At 46.0% G+C, this 18,807-nt stretch overlaps 1 protein-coding gene across 1 annotated transcript in view; it reads left to right on the plus strand.

Moving 5' to 3' along the window:
• KDSR (3-ketodihydrosphingosine reductase) overlaps positions 1-10,210 on the plus strand; it is a gene marked incomplete at its 5' end in the record, with an annotated part of 36,406 nt that extends 26,196 nt beyond the window's left edge. The window contains 3 exons of the mRNA XM_049619761.1: positions 1,499-1,582; positions 5,150-5,251; positions 9,316-10,210. Of these exons, the coding sequence (XP_049475718.1) occupies positions 1,499-1,582; positions 5,150-5,251; positions 9,316-9,435 (306 nt within the window). The remainder of the gene's footprint in view (positions 1-1,498; positions 1,583-5,149; positions 5,252-9,315) is intronic.
• Positions 10,211-18,807: the final 8,597 nt, after the last annotated feature.

The following is an 18,807-nucleotide window of genomic DNA, read 5'->3' on the forward strand; positions in this document are numbered from 1 at the left end:
TCTTAATTCAGGTTCATCAAGAAGTACTTGATTTTTATGAAGTGCTATGCTTTTCCAATTTAAGAAAATACATTCTGTTCTTTATTTTAATTTTCTCAATCCTACGTGGTAAAAAAATATGTATAGTTTCATGCAGTTTAAGGCGTTAAGTTTTAAAACTTCAAACTGAAACTCCCTTTTAAAGAATTTCTGAGCACGTGTTTATGTCACCTTAAGGAAGATAAAAAAAAGTGTAGGGGGGAGCCCTTTCCCACAAAGAACTTAGGAGGTAAAATACAAATATACAAGTAGCTATAATATATATTAAGGCAGCAACATGCAAAGATGAAAAGAGAAAGGACTTCCAGTTAAGAATTCAGGAAAGGAGGGGCGCCTGGGTAGCTCAGTCGGTTAAGCATCTGACTTCGGCTCGGGTCGCGATCTTGTGGTCCGTGAGTTCAAGCCCCACGTCGGGCTCTGTGCTGACCGCTCAGAGCCTGGAGCCTGTTTCAGATTCTGTGTCTCCCTCTCTCTCTGACCCTCCCCCGTTCATGCTCTGTCTCTCTCTGTCTCAAAAATAAATAAACGTTAAAATTTTTTTTTTTTTAAATTCAGGAAAGGAGACAACTGAGGTGGACCTTTAACCACCTTTGATTTGGGGTGCTGATGCCCCAGCCTGGTAATGAGCGCACAGCCCGTGCCAGGGGCCCCTCGGTGTTTTCTGTCCCAGTTTCCTCTTTCCCGCCTCCTCCGCAGGTCCTTTAAGAAGCAGCAGCATTGTTGAACAGGGACTGGGCTGGGGCTGTCTCGACCCATGGCCTCAGCTCTGTCCGCGTGTCAGTCTTTTGCTAGCCTGGGAGTATGGTCAGAATGGAGACGCTGGTCATCTTGCTCAGGACACACGGTCGAGGCTCTGCATAAACACTGCCGGTCAGGTGTCTGGCCAGCAGTGAGGCGTCTACCGGGATGGTCCCAGTGGCGTTTTCTTATTCCAGCTCTGGTGGTCCCCACTGGAGCCGAGACCACACGTGTCCAACGGAGAGTGGCAAGGGCCTCCTGATCTTGCTTCAGCTACTGCGCTAAATTTTATACAGTAACCAGGTAGAAACCGAGTTAGAATCCAGATGGACCGGATTCTAAAAGTAGGAATCTGCTCAAAGGTGGAAAACTGGAATTATTTACAAAGAAGGGGAAGGAGGGTTGTAAGAATTATTTGTTCTTGGGGCACCTGGGTGGCTCAGTCGGTTGAGCGTCCGACTTCGGCTCAGGTCACGATCTCGCGGTCCGTGAGTTCGAGCCCCGCGTCAGGCTCTGTGCTGACAGCTCGGAGCCCGGAGCCTGCTTCCAGTTCTGTGTCTCCTTCTCTCTCTGCCCCATCCCCGCTTGTGCTCTGTCTCTCTCTGTCTCTCAAAAATAAATAAATGTAAAAAAAATAAAAATAAAAAAAAAAGAACTATTTGTTCTTTAACTTAATGGGCAATAATGGTACTGATGCATCCATTTTTTTTCCCACCTTCAGCCTCTGGAGACTCGTCTGATTTCAGAGACCGTATCTGTTTGCAAACCAGAGCAAGTGGCCAAACAAATTGTTAAGGATGCCATAGTAAGTACAGTCCTTGTTTTCTTCATTAATAGTTGTGATGCTGGATTTCTGAAAAGAGATACGATGTTTGTCCCAGGGCTTATTTTAAAGCGTAAGTCATTGTTGCTTCTGGGTCACATTCATGTCGCATGTTGGACGCCACTCTTCTCCCTTAGATGCTTTATTGATTCCATGTAAAGTAGTAGGCTTCTGGAAACTAAGTACATATCTTAACCTTAGGAACAGATTGATGAGTAAGGATGCCTGGGAACTTTGGTTCTTTAAAAAGAACGTGAGACCTTCGAGCCGTGTGTCAGTAGTGGGGACCATGTTCCATGTCTGGCCCTGCTGCCTTTTGCTGCTTGCCCACAGCACTCGCACTTGTAGGCGATGTTAGGTACTTGATTAACTGCCTGACTCCTTGACGAAGGACTTTTCCTTCCACCTCCCTGCTCCCCAGTGCCATTTTTCCCAAATGCTCACTAACAAGGAAGTGTGTCCAACCCCACCAGGCCACCATCCTGTCCACCCAGATAATGTGCCTCCAGGCTGCTGAGTCTATTTGGAGCCTGCCATCTTCTAAAACAACGTATGTGCCACAGACTTTTTTCTTTTTCAGGTGTTGGTTGGTTTGTTTTGAGAGAGAGAGCGAGAGCAGGGGAGGGGCACAGAGAGAAAGGGAGGGTGAGAATCCTAAGCAGGCTCCTCTCTGTCAGCACAGAGCCCGCTGCGGGGCTGGAACTCCGGAACTGTGAGATCACGACCCGAGCCGAAACCGAGAGTCGGACGCTTAACCACCCGAGCCACGCAGGCGCCCCGACTGCCACACACTTTTGACAACATCCTGTCAGCCCACGTGCAGAAGAACACACACCAACGGGGGATGTCTGTAAACTTCAGGCCTACGCTGCACGTGGGAGATTTGAGGACCCGTGCAATGAGGTGTCGGCGGGCTGCTCAGCCTCCCTGAAGGGCCGCATGCACTGTTGCACGAGCACCGGCTGAGCAGGATACGAGAAGTATCGAACTCCATTAAGATACAGCCAGTTGGGAGACCCGTGCCCTGTGCTCAAAGGCACAGAAGCGGGGCGCCTAGGTGGCTCAGTTGGCCAAGCATCCGACTTTGGCTCAGGTCGGGGTCTCACAGTCCGTGAGTTGAAGCCCCACGTGGGGCTCACTGCTGTCCGTGCAGAGCTCGCTTCAGACCCTCCGTCCCCTTCTCTCTCTGCCCCTCCCCCACTTGCACTTTCTCTCTCAGAAATAAACATTAAAAAAAAAAAAAAGGGCACAGAAAGATGGCAGGAGTGGATGGAGCGGACTTAGCTTTTCCTGCTCCCCTCAGATCAAAGCGGACACAGCCCGTGCCTTGAACGATCTGAAATAGCTCTTTGTATGTTGGCAGGGCTCCTTGAGTCAGGTGGTCTTGAAACTTCATTCTTTGGCCACTTTCCACGGGAAACTATTGACCATCCCAGTGATTTCTTTACAGGTTTATATTTATCAATGCTTGCCGTATTAGAAACTGCAAATGCATAATCTAAAAAGTATTTATTAATCCGCTTAAAATAACCACAATTTAACCCATTACATCTTAATGCAATTTTTCTACAATAATAGTTTTCCAAAACACAGCTTCAGCGAGAAAAGTGCCATTGTTTTACGTTTCACCAACGTCTTTAATGTTTCTGTGAAGAGAAGACAGCTGGACTCTTATCACTGCCTCCGCATTCCGCCTGCCCTAAAATGTTTGGAGTGAAGGATATAAAAAAAAATCTGCCCTTATACAGATATGTAGTTAGGAAATGGAGGAATATTAAATAGGCTTTTCAGAGAATTGCAGACATTCTTCTTTGATATTAAACCCAAACCGGATGAATAGTAGTTTCTTAAAGGTTAATTACAGTGTGGAATTGGAAACCACATTAATGAACTTTTTGTTCTCTGTTACATTAAAACCCGTTGGTCTTTGCACTTTGCATGTTTTGTACCCATTCATGATTTTGTAATGTTATGCATCCGTCATGTGCAAAATATGGGTTCATTGAGTTACCAAAAAAAAAAAAAAAAACAAATTTCATCCATTCGTATCACTGCTGGTCTTATCATAAAAGTCTTTACATATTGGGCAGCTGACAGTCTCACAATGGCGGACAGGTTTTCACAAATCGTAATTTTTCCTTGAAAGCTCAGATGTTAACATTGACCATAAAAGCTGCCAGCTTTCCTTGAAGTCACAGGCTCCTGTCATTCGTGTTCCACAAAATGTCTTCCAAATACCCAAGTCTGAATAACCACAGATTAATTTTCATGACTTAAACAGTCAGAGGAGGGCCTTTCTGCTGGGCAGCCGTCCCCCTTGGGTACGGAACACAGCAGAAGGCGCTGGGTGTGCCCTCTCTTTTTGTGACGTAGGCTCTTAAGACTTGCCCTTAAGGGTTGAGATTTAATAAAATGAGTAATTTTAGGGGTGCCTGGGTGGCTCAGTCGGTTTAGCGTCCGACTTCGGCTCAGGTCATGATCTCGCGGTCCGTGAGTTCGAGCCCCGTGTCGGGCTCTGTGCTGACAGCTCAGAGCCTGGATCCTGTTTTGGATTCTGTGTCTCCCTCTCTCTCTGACCCTCCCCCATTCATGCTCTGTCTCTCTCTGTCTCAAAAATAAATAAATGTTAAAAAAAAAAATTTAAAAAAAATGAGTAATTTTATTGCTTTATCAAAGGCGTTTTATTTTATTTTTAAATTTTTCTAAGTTTATATATTTTGAGAGAGAGCGAGCGAGCAGGGGAGGGGCAGAGAGAGAGAGGCAGAGAGAGAAGCCCAAGCAGGCTCCACACTGTCAGTGCAGAGCCTTGTGTGGGGCTCATACTCACAAACCGTGAGATCATGACCTGAGCCAAAGTCAAGAGTCGGACACTCAACCCACTGAGCTACCCAGGCACCCCTATCAAGGGCATTTTAAAGCACAACTGACATTTAAAAATTATTTTAAGATTTTTTTTTAATGTTTGTTTATTTTTGAGAGAGAGAGAGAGAGAGAGAGTGGGGGAGGGGCAGAAGAAAGGGGGACAGAGGATCTGAGGCAGGCTCTTCGCTGACAGCAAGGAGTTTGAACGGAGGCTTGAACTCACGAGCCATGAGATCATGACCCGGGCTGAAGTCAGACGCTCAACCCACTGAGCCACCCAGGCGCCTCTTTAAAGACTTTTTAAATTTCTGTACATTATTACTGCAAGTGCATGTGGCAGTGGGGAGGTGCTGCTACTGTGGTTTGTGCTAATGAGCTAGCAGTTTCGCCCGTCGGTGCAGATGTCACTCAGCGACAAGGCGATTAAGGTCTTCGTATTGCTATGACTGTCATTTTGTCCTCCTGGATCCCCTGAAAGGGTCTCAGGAGCCCTAGCGTCCACGGATGTACATTTTGGGAACCACCTGTGTCACTATTCCAGCCCATCTGCCAAGGTCATGTTCATCTGTGAGCTCCGAGGTAGGCTCTGTCACCCTGGTATGCCACCTAGAGTGGCCCGCTTCGTTGTTTCTGCCGTGCTGTTTCCTTTCCTGGTTACTACCGTTGCCTCTTTTCCTTTTCTTTTAGCAAGGAAATTTTAACAGTTCCATTGGCTCAGATGGGTACATGCTCTCATCCCTGACCTGTGGAATGGCTCCTGTGACTTCTATTACTGAAGGGCTCCAGCAGGTGAGCTATGCCTATGTCAACGGACAGACGGACAGACAGACAGTGCCTTTCATTGAACCCCAATGAGAAAAGGCTAAAGGAAGACTCAGTGACTTCATCTGAGGATGGGGCCGTATCCGTTGTCTCCCTCCCTGTGTCAGGGACACGAAACTTGGACATAGGTTAAAGACACCACCGGAGGGCTTCCGACAGGGGAGAGGTCTTCTGTGTTCTGGGCGCTGTGGACACGGAGAGGGAAGGCCGCTTCCGCCCTCGGGGTGTTCGTCCGGGTTCTCGTCTGAGAACCACCGATCCGAGTGTTTGCGGTAGAGTGATGGAGGGTACTGGGTATCGGAACAGAACACCTTTCCTAGGCGAGTCAGGTCACGGGCAACTAAGCCTAGGGAGGTAACGAGTCAAGGATTCAACGCAGAGCCTACTCTTCCACAAATTCTGGTCCATCCAGGCCACACGGAAGCTAACCGCTTGTGGATGTGCCGTGTGCAGAATCAGAAGGGAGCAATGTCTCCAGCCCCAGGGGCTTACGGGCTAGGGGGAGACACAGACAAAAAAGTGCTACCCGTGCCATGTCATATAACAAGTGTCCTAACGGAGGGCTGGCTCTGCACAGACCCGATGGCGGATGGTGGAGTGTAGACGGAGAGAAGGCTGCCCGCGAAGGGGCCTGTCTACGCCGATGGGTAGTTTATAACCAGGTACGAAGTTACGTGCCGCCGACCGTGTCTAGGCTGAAAACCCAAATGGCTCGGGTGTGGGTTTCCCTCACTCTTCTCTTCCACGACTCTGTGACTTTCTCTTAGAGACGGAGGCTGTACTACGTGACGCCCCTCTCGGCCCGCGCCTGGCACATGCTAGGAGCTTCGGAGGCTGGCTGGAGCCGCCGCCCGCGTTGCTCACGTGCTGTGTGGTCACCTCGTCCCTTCTGCTTCCGTGACGCCAAACCTAAAACTTGAGCACGGAGCTGCTTCCTCCACTCCGGTGCCGAATACGCTTCTTTGAGGCGTTTCCCCGGGCTGTGACCGCACTGCCCACAGTAGAGCCCTGTTTCCCAGCATCCCGGCCCCGATTCCGTGTTGGCGCTGTGATCAGGATCAGTGTTCGTGTTCACTCAGGAGCCCGACGAGGCAGTGGGTGGCGTCCCTGGCCCCCCTCCTTCTGCCCCGCGCGTGAGGGGTCAGGTCCATCCCTCCCTCCCTCCAGTCCCTGGTCCGCTCCTTAACCCAGCGGCCGCTGCTCTCACAGTTCGGGCCTGGGACGCCGCGGTCGGCTCCCTGCCTGGGTCTCACGCTCTGCGAGCCAGAGGTCGCCACTGGGGGCCCGAGGGCCTATAAAATGTTTGGTTCATCTGGTACGAGTGTGCTTATTGAGATAAAAATTTTGTAATTAGATTTTCCACACAAAGTGCAGATTTTGGACTTCTCTTGGGAAATCAGAAGGCCTCACGGCACCTGGCAGTAACCAGCTGGGGCAGGTGGCGGCCCCTCCGGTGACACGGGGCGCGGCCCCCCCATCCCGGGTGTCTCACAGCACCCGTCCCAGGCCCGGTGCACCAGAGCGCCATCACTGTTCCACGATGGTTTTTCTGAACTGCAGACCCACCTGGCATGGCAACCCTCAGTGGCTCCCCAGTACCACTGAGGTAAACAGCCTCCGTGACGGCATGTGGGGTAACCCTCTGACCTTTGACCCGCTCACCCTCTGCCTTTCTTCCCCCTCTTTCCAAGACTTCGTCTCTGCCCCTCTATCCCCACGCTTCCTTTTCTGACCAACTGTTACAACCAACCCACCAACTGCTAGTCTCCCCTTATATGTTGCCTTTTTGCAGAAAACTCCCAAGACAGTAAAATTCCTTGGACTTAAGTATTTTGGTGTTTTGGCAGGCGGTGTTACAGTTGCTTTTTCTTGATGTGTTTTTCTTTCCGTTAGGTGTTTTTTTCTTTTCAAGTAATAAACTTTATTTTTTAGGACAGTTTTATGTTGATAGAAGATTTGAGTTGAGGGGCCCCTGGGTGGCTCAGTTGGTTGGGCTGAGTTGCCTGGGTGGACCTCCGCTCAGGTCACGACCCCAGGGTTCCCCGAGCCCCACATCCGGCTCCCTGAGGTCAGGGCAGAGCCCACTTCGGATCCTCTGCCCCCCTCTCTGTCTGCCCCTCCCCCGCTCATGCTCACTCGCCCCAAAATAAATAAAACGTTTCAAAAAAATTTGAGTTGAAATTAGGGAGCTCTCTTCCTGTCCCCACCCGGCTCCCCCATTCTTAGCATCTTGCATCAATTAGCACGGTCTGTTGTCACCGTTGATGAGCCAGTCTGCAGACGTCATTGGTTTGCATTAGGGTTCAGTCTTGGGGTCACACCTGTTTTGACAGGTGTATAGCTGCCACGTGACCATCGTTGGACTGTCACGTGGGATAGTTCCGCAGCCCGAACATTCTCCTGTGCTTCGCTTGCTCAACCCTCCCTCCCTCCTCCTGAACCCTGGGCAACCACTGACCTCATTGCTGGCCCTGTCGCCTTGCCTTTTTCCAGCCTCCCTTTGGTTCTTAGTTTTTTCAGCGTTGTCCTGACACGCCCTTCCGAGAACCAGTGTTCTCAGGGCTCCCTCGGAGCAACAGCGGCCCCTGTGCCACATGCCCCTCTTTGCCCGCCCCCCGCGCAGCCGCGCTGTCCTGTGGGCGGGGCCTCCTGAGATTCGCCTCCACATCTCCATCGAGGGTGCATCCAGAGTCTAGACTGCCGTGGCCCCCTCCGCTGATTTCTACCCAGACAGATGAGGAGTTAGCTCGTCTTCACACCCTCCTCCTGCTTACAGCCACCTCCCCTCCATTCGCACCCCCCTTTTTACTTCTGTTGCGATTTGGGTTAGATCTGTATTTGAGGTCATCATTATTTTGGTTATTTAAATGCTATTCGCAGCCGAACTCTGTATTACACATTATCAATTTTCCTTTCTTGTGCAACCTTTTGTTTTCCCCGGAACCATTATTGGCCTTTTTCTATGTATGATTAACAGTGACCGTCTTCATTTCCTCTCTGGCATATCAGGCACTCTGTCACTTTCCCCTTCTGGAAGGAATCCTTCCTGGAGCCTCTGAGCCACCCATCAGGACTGACTGCCGCAAGTCCGGGAGTCCCCTCTGCCTCTCATCTGGGCCGGGTCCCCCGCCTCCTGGGTCACATGACATTGTTTTTCTTTGTTGACCGCTTAATGTGCCTTTTTAACTCTTCTAACACTTTTCTGGAAAAGGGCACGTGGGAGGCAAGGTTTTTGAGAACGGGTGTATTTGAAAATGCCTCTCCTTGTGTTTCTAGGAATTTAAAAAATTCCTAGGGAGAGCGCAGTGGCAGAAAGAGTGACAGTTAATGGACATCCGCTGTCTCAACTGGACGCAGTAATTACCTCCTCCAGCTGGTTGTCTTTCCAATTATCTAATAAGCTCGTGGAGGGCAAGCACGGTGTCTTTCTCCCCACAGTGTTAGCGCTGAGCATGCGGTCTGACTTTTGCGATCAGAACGTAAGTCTTGCACCACAAAGCGTTAATGGTAGTTTGGATATTTGGGATGCTGGAGTGGCTCTTCCCTAGCTGGTAGAACCCTAGGACTAGTGGGAATACCTATTTTTGTTCTTTGTATAATTTGAGTTTATTAATCGGACAAATATTTCGCTGTGACACCTCTGACGGACACGTGCCGTCCAGGGGTGCAGAGCGGACAGCTCCTGTCCTCTGTGTTCTCCTGACACTTCCGGGGTTTTCATCGTGCCTATCCTTGGAGCAGATTGGAAGATGTGTCTTAGAAACCGTTTATCAGGGGCACCCGGGTGGCTCAGTTGGTTAAGCGTCGGACTTCGGCTCAGGTCACAATCTCCCGGTTCGTGAGTTCAAGCCCCACATTGGGCCCTGCATGCTTGGGATTCTCTCTCTCCCTCTCTCTCTGCCCTTCTTCCGCTCATGTTCCATCTCTCTCTCTTTCTCTCTCAAAAGAAACAAAATTTAAAAACAAACCCTTGAAGAGAGCTGTTGTTTTGTGCTGTCGGACGAGCTCAGGGGTCTGTCTCTGTCTTGCAGGTGGTTACCATGGGCCTGTTCCGCACCATTGCTCTGTTTTACCTGGGAAGTTTCGACAGCATAGTCCGTCGCTGCATGATGCAGAGAGCGAAATCTGAAGTTGCAGACAAAACTGCCTAATTCTTACCCCGGGAGAAAAGACTGTTTCTAAATAATCTGAACAGCCTGCTGCTTAAAGGGACCCAGATTGTGGCCTACAGCCACTTAAATGTGTTGCTTTTGAATCTGTGAGATAGGACTGGCGCTCTTCAGATACCTGGCTCAGGCGAGGGGATAGATGTTCAGCGCCCGGTGATATTATTAATACTATGCAAATATGGAACGGGAGGCCCCTGATCGTCTGAGGCAGAGACATGAGGATCGTATGGGACCAGAGGGCCCGTGAGCAGGGGAAAGAACGTCATTCCAGAGTGATCATTTACATTTTTCTATTTATTCTCTTTTTCTTCCTCCACTGAGATTAAGCCCAGAAATGTACCTTATGATACATAGGACGACGTCTCGAGGACGTTCTTAACCTTCCACGAAAGGCAGTCTGTGGGTTTGGGGAGCCTTTTTTTTTTCCCCCTTCTTTTTAACATGGTGTATTTGATTCAAGAGGAGTTTCACACATTGCTGGAGACTCTGAATGCACGAGAGAGCTCCTGACTCCCTGTGCTTCTGGTGGAAACTCGTGGCTTCTCTCTCTCTTTGATCCCATAAAACTACAGGGGGATGAGAGAGGGCAGTGCAGTGGAAGGGAAGGAGAGAAGTATCCTCCAGTAGGAAAAATCACGCTTTCCTGCCTTCTTTAGATAGACGCGAATGCTTAGAGCACTTCTCATTTTTCATTCACGGGGAAAGGCAGCCTCCCCCAATTTTTTCTGAAGAGAAGTAAAATCTTAGAAGCTTAAAAGTTTACAATTTCTTCAATAGCCATGGTGACGTGGAGCCCGCCCATTCCGTTAGAGGGCTCTTTCCATTCTTCCCATCCCTTCCTTTCCAGTTTTGCTGATACTGCTATACTATTTTTGTAAAAAAACAAAAACAAAAACAAAAAATGGCCAGTGAAAATTTTTTGACTTGACTTTTTAAATTAACTCATGAATTAATTAAAACACGAAAAAACTTAGAAAAGCGTGACATTCTTCTCGTAGCATACATGTAGCTTTTAGGAAAGGCTGATGAGCGTCCATGTACGGTTTCCTCATTAAGAAAAAGAAGATAGGACAGGGCCGAGCTCGCAGATCCTCATCTTGGCAAGAAAATGATCACCCATCGTTTCTGTGACTCCTGCTGACCCAGAGAACCTTCTCTCCATGCCCCATGGTAAGGAAGCCCAGTTATCACTCCTGTCACATAGCCATGGAGCCCTCTCGGCCCCGTGACTGCCGTTTTTAGATCCCAAGCTCCGTTGCTCAGTTTAGTGGATTTCTACAATAAAGTGCCTCTGATGAGTTTGGCCGATGTTCCCTGCTTCACGCCATCATTGTACTTGCTACCCTGCTGAAGGCAAGTCACCTTCCTCATAATGCTACCCCCCCTCCTCCTTGCATACACAAGTATGCATATACTATGCATACAAAAGATTAAAGACTTAAAAATTATAGCCAACCTTTTTTGCTCTTGAGTTTTTGGCTCTCTTGACTTCAAAATGACTTCTTCTTCTTTTTTTTTTTTTTTTTTTTTTTTTTTAAGTAAGATGTTTCATGGCTTTATTTCCTGGTGTTCTTTTAATGAGGATCTGGGAATGGCATACTTTAACACTGACAAAGTTAGAAGAAATTATTATCGAATATATACGTTGCTTGGAATGACTTCATTGCAGTTTGTGGGGGTGGGTTGAGCCACAGTACTTTCATGATTCAGTCTCCTACAGCCACCGTTTATTGTTTGCAAACTATGTTAGGTCGTATTTCACAGCCTCTGAGAGAGAGTAATGACTGTGTCTCCTTAATGTACGGAAAACATTTATGTTAATATCGGGATGTTTCTCACTTGTATTTGTTTCTCCCCTAAATGTTCCTTGAATATCAGCACTTTCTACTGCTGGTCTATATGAAAATCTAGTCCAAGATGGTGTCTCATTTAATACAGTTAACTATTTAACCACAGTTATTTCAATATACACTCCTCAAGTTATCCTCATAGACTGTACTGTTATTACCTCCAGGGAATCTGCTACCTGAACAAACTGAAGAGCCCCTGTTCCATGGTGGGAACTATTATCCCCAGCCCACTGGAAGCTCTCTCACGAGAGCAGATTTTGTTTAGACCAAAATGTCAGGGAATGGGCTTTTTTTGTCAGAGATGTCAAAGGGCCAAAGCTCTGTATCCAGAAAGCTTTGAAAAGTAAGGTGTTTTTTTTTTTTTTTCCTCTTTCTAAATTTAGTGCCATTATTCACTTGATAGCCAAATCTGATGTATTATAGTTTTGATTTATCCATTTCATCTGCTACTCATTTTTCCTGAAGAGACGCCCCGGATTCTGTGGAGATGTTCCATAATATCCAGTGTATGTCCCATATACCTTTTCCAAATCTAACAAATTAAGAAATCTGAAACACATCTGGCCCTAAGGGTTTGGTAAAGGATTATAGAAATTCAGCAGCATCACGCAAAGATCTGACTTCATCCGAAACATGAAAGTATGACAAAGGCAAATTCTATTTTTTATCTTCTTTGGCTCAATTTTTATTCTTTTTTTTTTTTTTACGTAGACTTGTGTTTTTGCTCAGGGGAAGGAAAACAAAAAACCATGAGTCAGATTGTTCAGGAAGCTATTGGCTTTTTTTTTTTTTTTTTTTTTTAAAGGGGTCATTGATTCAACAGAAGTGTCTATGCCTTACCTGTGGCAGAAAGAGTTTAATTACAATTCTGATGAAATGTTGGCTTTCTGTTTGTAGCCAACAACAGTTTATTATGTGAGTGTTGGTTCTAAATCTTGTCTCTGCCGGCTTTGGTTTTATTGTTTTGTTATAGCGTATTTGCGAGTATATTTATTTAAAAATGCCTGATGTCATTCATCCATAGAAATACCAAAATATATTCAAGGACCCTTCATTACTGAAAAAGGTTTAAAAAGGTTTTTTTTTTTTTTTACAAAAAAACCAAGTCAAGGTAATTGTTCTTTTCTGTATTTTTTAATATTTAATTTTCAAAGCTGAGAGAGAGAGAATTAAAAATGCTGCCCATAATGGCCTCTTTACGTTAATACGTATATACGTTTAGTTATAAATCTGTTTGTTAAACCGTATATTGTCGATTCTTGGAAGTGAAACATTGAGAGACCGTTTCTAATATTTAGATGACAAAAACATTTAGGAAATAGTTGCTTCAATTCAAAGAATTGTACGTGTTTGTCTTTCTAGAAGAAGGCAATACCATGATAATTTTTTTTACTGAATTATATCATCAACAGATTTAATTTTATTATGTCATGTTCTAATTTAAACATGTCTTACTCACATGAGGACACTTTTAAATATTCATAGTTTTTGACATACGATGCTTTGTATCTTTCTCATGTCCTTAGTTCTTATTAGTAACTCAGTTTTAAAAAGTACATACTAAACATAACCTTCCATATCCTGGACTAAATCTTGCTTAGTTCGCTGCAGTGATGGCAGATTTGATATTTTGAAGAGGAGTTCATAGCTATTATATTTTACACTTGCTTGATGGGCAACTTTAAAGACATTTTTAAAGTGTAAGAATGCACATGGCTATTTTGATATATATTAGAACTTGTGTTTGCTACTTTGGAAGCTTTTGTGGCAGAATTGTAACCTAATTTTCATATCTTGTATTTCTGAATCACAACAAAAAAATAAAGGGGGAACAAGCTTTACAGATTTGAGAACTTATTTTTCTAGAAATTTGCATTTTTAAGAGACAGTGAATTAAGCAAAACACAGATCTTTTTCGTGATGTTATCCTCACCTTGCATCCTAAACATTGGCAAGGCTTGGTTTCGATCATTTTCTAGGAAGTAATATTTTCAGAGTAAGTACTTGGTATTGTGAGCCCTCATTTCAAATACATTCTGTGTTTGTGTGACTCAGATGGGGGGGGGGGCAGATACCTGAGTAAAAGGATAAGAAATGTGGAATTTAGTAAAGTTTCCTAATGTCATTATGTTTCATATAAAAACAAATAGATTTCCCATACTTTCTTTTTAAAAATTTGTAAATGTTCATTTATATTTGAGAGAGAGAGAGAGAGAGAGACTGTGTGTGAGTGGGGAAGGGGCAGAGAGAGGGAGACACAGAATCCGAAGCAGGCTCCAGGCTCTGAGCTGTCAGCACAGAGCCTGATGCAGGGCTCGAACTCATGAACCACGAGATCATGACATGAGCCAAAGTCAGACGCTTAACCGACTGAGCCACCCAGGCGCCCCAATTTCCCATACTTTAACCCTGCATATATTGACAATGAAATATCTCTTAGATGCTGAGGGGCACAGAAGACTGATATATAAAATAACATGCCTTAATATTTCTCAGTCCTCAGGTGGGAAAATTTGGTTTACATTGTGAAGAGATTCTTTGCACATCTTGGTTTGCAAGCTTAAGCTTTCTTTAAATTTGAGCAACGTCTGTACATTAATGGCACACGACATCCCTTCTATGATTTTCACACGGAGGTGTTTAAAAAGGAAAAAAAAATATTTCTTTTGTTCCACTCCTGTTGTATACCCCTGATTTCCCCTCTTTGAACATATTTATTGAGTGCCCGTGATGAGCTCGGCATCTAGACACCCAGGGATACCATCTGCATAAAGAGTTTGTCCCTCCGTGGTGGTGATTACATTTCTCGTTTCTTGCGTCCCTGAGCCTTCATCCCTCTGAAGGCTCTACAAGTCTTCCTGGAGAAAGAGGAACCACTCCCCCATGCCTTTCTTCAGCTTGGGGCCTCTGCATTTTACGCCACAAATGTTTGAATGTCAGAGACTATTCTAGGCTGGGAATGCACAAAGGAAAAATATAGTCCTTGTCCTCAAATAGTTTGTAATCTACAGAGGAAAACATATGCCAGAAATTACACTGTGTATCTGACAATAGCTATGATTCACAGATCGTAATTAACATTGAAACACGTAGCCCGTGCCAGTCACTGTTGTGAGCGTATCACATTTAATTCATTTCAATCATACACTAACCCTCAAGTGGTACTACTTATACCCCCCTGTTATACGGAGGGGCACAGGCAGAGAGAGGTTAGGTAACTATCCCAAGGTTATAGCTGCTAAGTGACGGAGCCCAGACCCAAACCCCTGTTTTCTGACTTTTAAGTTTCTCTCCTCAGTATCGACCCTCTTGTGGGCTCGTAGGACTGCCCAGGGAGGTGAGGCATGGTCTCACAGGGGAGGAAGTTCTGGAGATGAGACGTGAGGAATGAGTAAAAATTTGTTACGAGAAGATTGGGTGCATTTCAGCGAGACAAGCAGACGTACAGGGCAGAAGACACGGGGGATTTCGGCGGATTCCAGAAAACACACAGTTCATATAGCTGCAAGAAGGGGAGACGTAAGGAAAGGGTGGTACCCAGGTGGGAGACCTGCACCAGATCATTCCATGCAGAGGAGTTGAGATTTTAACCTATGAAGAACTTCGAGCGGAAATATGAAATGGCCAGATTTGAGCTTTAAGAAGATCATGGTTTTGGGGAGCCTGCGTGGTATAGTCGGTTAAGCGACTGACTTTTGGTTCAGGTCATGAGCTCACCGTTTGTGCGTTCAAGCCCTGTGTTGGGCTCTGTGCTGACAACTTGGAGCCTGGCGTCTGCTTCGGAGTCTGTGCCTCCCTGTCTCTCTCTCTCTCTCTCTCTCTCTCTCTGCCCCTTACCTACTTGTGCTCTCTCAAAAACAAGTAACAAACATGTAAAAAGATCATGGTTCCCCATGAACCATAGGGAACCATGGGGTTGCTGGGCCCTTGAGTCTTGGCGTAAACAATTCTCATTAGTTTGAAAGATCCCATATTGGATACATAGTTACTCGTTGAGTTGTGTGCTCAAAAGATGTCGTCTTAACCTCCAGTATCTGTGAATGTGACCTTACTTGGAAATAGGGTCTTTGCAGATACAACCAAGTTACGATAAGGTTATTAGGTTCCTAATCCAATATGGCTGGTGCCCTTAACAAGAACAGAAAACAGACACAGAGAAGGCCAGGTGACAATAGAGGCAGAGATCAGAGTGACCCAGGTGCATGCCAAGGAACACCAAGGGTTGCCAGCCATCACCAGAAGCTAGGGAGGGGCAAGGAAAGGTTTTTCCCTAGAGCCTTCAGAGAGAGCATGGTCCAGCTGACACCTTGATCTTGGACTTCAAGCCTCCTGACTTGTGGGAGAATAAATTTCTGGTTCAAGTCGCCTAGTCTGTGTGGTACTTTGTTACGGCATCCCTAGGAAACAAAAATATTAACCTTACTTTCTCTAAATGTGTTCATCAGTAAGTAATATCTGGGAGATACTGTGCTCTGTGCTAAAGTGCATAAGGGAATAAAAGTCATGGCACAGAAGAGTAAATTCTTTGCCAATTTCCCCTCTATGCTGTGGTGTTTTACCTTGTCTGGTTCCAGTCCTGCAGTTTCAGTCCAATGAGAGTAGTAGCCATTTGAAAAATAGAATTTCCCTCTCTTATTTTACTTCACTCTAAATGCCAAGTCATGAATTTCAAAGGGAAAAAATTTGCCACGAGTAAATTTCCTGCACTTGCCTTTGCAAACCGGAAGGAAACACTATTTGCCCACTATTACACTCACACAACAGAAGGATTTATCTGTCTGCAGTTCGTTGCCTAGTTTCAAAGGTGGTTGCTTAATTATTCTAAACATTTTTTTGAGGTTTAGGGCCCACCATAAATTAGGTAGGTGTCTCAGTTAAAGCAAGGCTTGTTGGTTTAGATTTGGCAAAAGAGTTTTCTCGTGATGACAAGGGTGGTTTGAGAGCACATAGCTGATGAACTGGGTTCCAGAAGACAAGGCTCTGGAGCAGCAATGAATCGGGAGCAGTATTACTGTTAGCAACTAATGCTAATTGGGAATTAGTATAATAATAATAATAATAATAATATATAATAAATTACCAACAACTTAGGCAAACCATCTGAAGGCACATGACACTACTTAGCATCAGAGTTCATAATATATATGTCCATTGTACCTCGATAAAGCGGGAAACAACAGAGAAGACACCTGAAGTTGGAATTTAGCATTTTGGATTGCTTGTCTGGGCCTGGAAGATGTTTGGTTTTTTTTCTAATTTTTTAAAAATTTAGTAGTAATATTTACAACATGCCTGTATTGAAAATTTGTATGTCCAGATCGGAATAATGTCCTTCTTGAATTTCATAAACTTTGGAAGTGTTTATACTGGCGATGGAGGAAGAGAACTTTCTGAATGATACTGATACTGTTAAACATCAACCAGTAGGTGGCGAAACCTGGCAATAAAAAGCTTTTTGTTTGGCAGACTGGTGAATAAAGAAGGAAAACACAGGCCTCTCAGACTCTTGATACAATCTCTATTCCCTGCATCTTGTTCTTTTCCCTTCCTGGTGCTACCCGACCAGAATCCAGCCAGGCGAAGCTGGCCGAAGGGTAGCCCATTGGCTCTTAAAAGTGGAAGACATCCTGCAAAGTCAAAAGCTTGTAGCGCATACAGGTGAAAGGTTGTTGGAAGGTGTCAGGCACAGATCTAGGATTCAAACCCAGGACTCCTGACTCAGGCCAGAGCTCTCGCCACTCCCTCGCCAGTACCCAGAGACAAACAGTTAATCTACACACTTCCTACAATACTTGCCCTCACGCTTTAAGATGGAATCTAATAACCAAATCTGAATGCAGGAATGGTTTCGCTCTTCCTGTACAAAGAAAGTTCAGGACAGTCCTGTGGAATATATAATCTTAGGCAAGGACCGTAATGCAGACCTGTCCTGAGAATGTCTGCTGATGGCCGAGATGCCACAGAAGGAGTAAGTCTTAGAGAAACCTGTAAAGTGAGGCTCTATGGGAGCAAAGGAGGGGAAAAAATAAGGAGACTTTTCTTCCTCTGGGAATGGGAGATCCATTTCCTTCTGGGGGGGGGGGGGCTTCTTTGCAGAAGTACAATCTCTTCTCCAGCTCTGTCGTCACATTTCCTCACTCACATGCTGGGTCTCAGAAGCACTAAGGCTTTCAATTCCTCTTAAGTAATTTTGGGGGGGTTAAAGCAAGGTTCTGAGCTGATCCTTAAACTATAATGTTGTGGCATTGGTACAGGTTTCTACTATTTCCCTGAGAACATGTATCCCGGGTCAGTCTATGCCCAGTGTCTATCTCCAGGCCAGAACCTGTCCGCCACCCCCACCCCACCCCACCCCATTGCCATGTCACAGCCATTAGGAAGTGGGAAGGAGGACCTTCCTTCATTCCTTGCCTGGATAAGTTTGTACAAGGCACCCATTCCTACATGCAAGAGCTTGGCACATTGGTTGACTGGGTATGATAAATGAAATGAAAGTAATTTGTGCTTATTTTGCTTAAGAATACACGCTTTGATTTTAGACTAGGAATGAGACAAAATAAAGATGATGCCAGAACATGTTTGTACACATTGCAGTGCTCATTTGTCACGTTTCTATGAGCACCGTAATCCAGCGTCCCTATATGCTTGTGTTTGAGCCCTGTTAGGTAAGCCGCTGTGCTTTCAATAAACACTTTTTTTCTTGGCACTTTATTTGTCAAAGACTTTTAGAGACAGAAAATAGTTAAACATGCACAACTCGTTTGTCCTCTTGTACCTTTTCTCCTAGGGGCTATTCATGCTGATGAATGAACGAGTGTGTGTGCTTGTGTGTACAATGTATCTGTAGGTAGTGTGTGTGTGTGTGTGTGTGTGTGTGTGTGTGTGTGTGTGTAGATAACTCGAGGAGGTGCAGCCATCTAGGATTGGCTGCGGGGCGACCCCAGAAGCCTTGGGAAACCGACCCACGCTGGTGTTAGACCGTGGGCCCGAAAGTCACCCTGGAGACCTATGCAGCGTCCAGCCCCAACCGTCGGGGGCAGAGGAAAAACATTTACTTAGCCATTTTAAAGCCCTTGATATCCTTGACTGGCCCCTCGCTGGCCCGCTGGGAGCCATGTCTGGCCTTGGTCACGGACGGGGTCTCCAGGGTGTGCGTCCTACCTGCACACCTAGGAAGCGGACTTGAAAGTAAACACTCCTCCTGGGGCTTCCCTTGCCTCTCTTCACGGCTGAGGGCCCATTGCTCGGGGGCAGCAGGGGCCTGGGTCTTCTCCCTGGCAGCTGCCAAGAGCTGGTACCACGATGTGAACGTACGTGTACACACACACACACACACCACCACACACACTCGGTTGAAAGGGTCAAAGCAGTTCCCGGCACTTACACACACCACACACGCACACACTAGGTTAAAAGGGTTGAAACGATTCCCGGCGCTTACACACAGCACGCGCGCGCGCGCGCGCGCACACACACACACACACACACACACACACACACACAC

The sequence above is a fragment of the Panthera uncia genome (assembly GCF_023721935.1).
Source record: "Panthera uncia isolate 11264 chromosome D3 unlocalized genomic scaffold, Puncia_PCG_1.0 HiC_scaffold_8, whole genome shotgun sequence".
Lineage (NCBI taxonomy): Eukaryota > Metazoa > Chordata > Mammalia > Carnivora > Felidae > Panthera > Panthera uncia.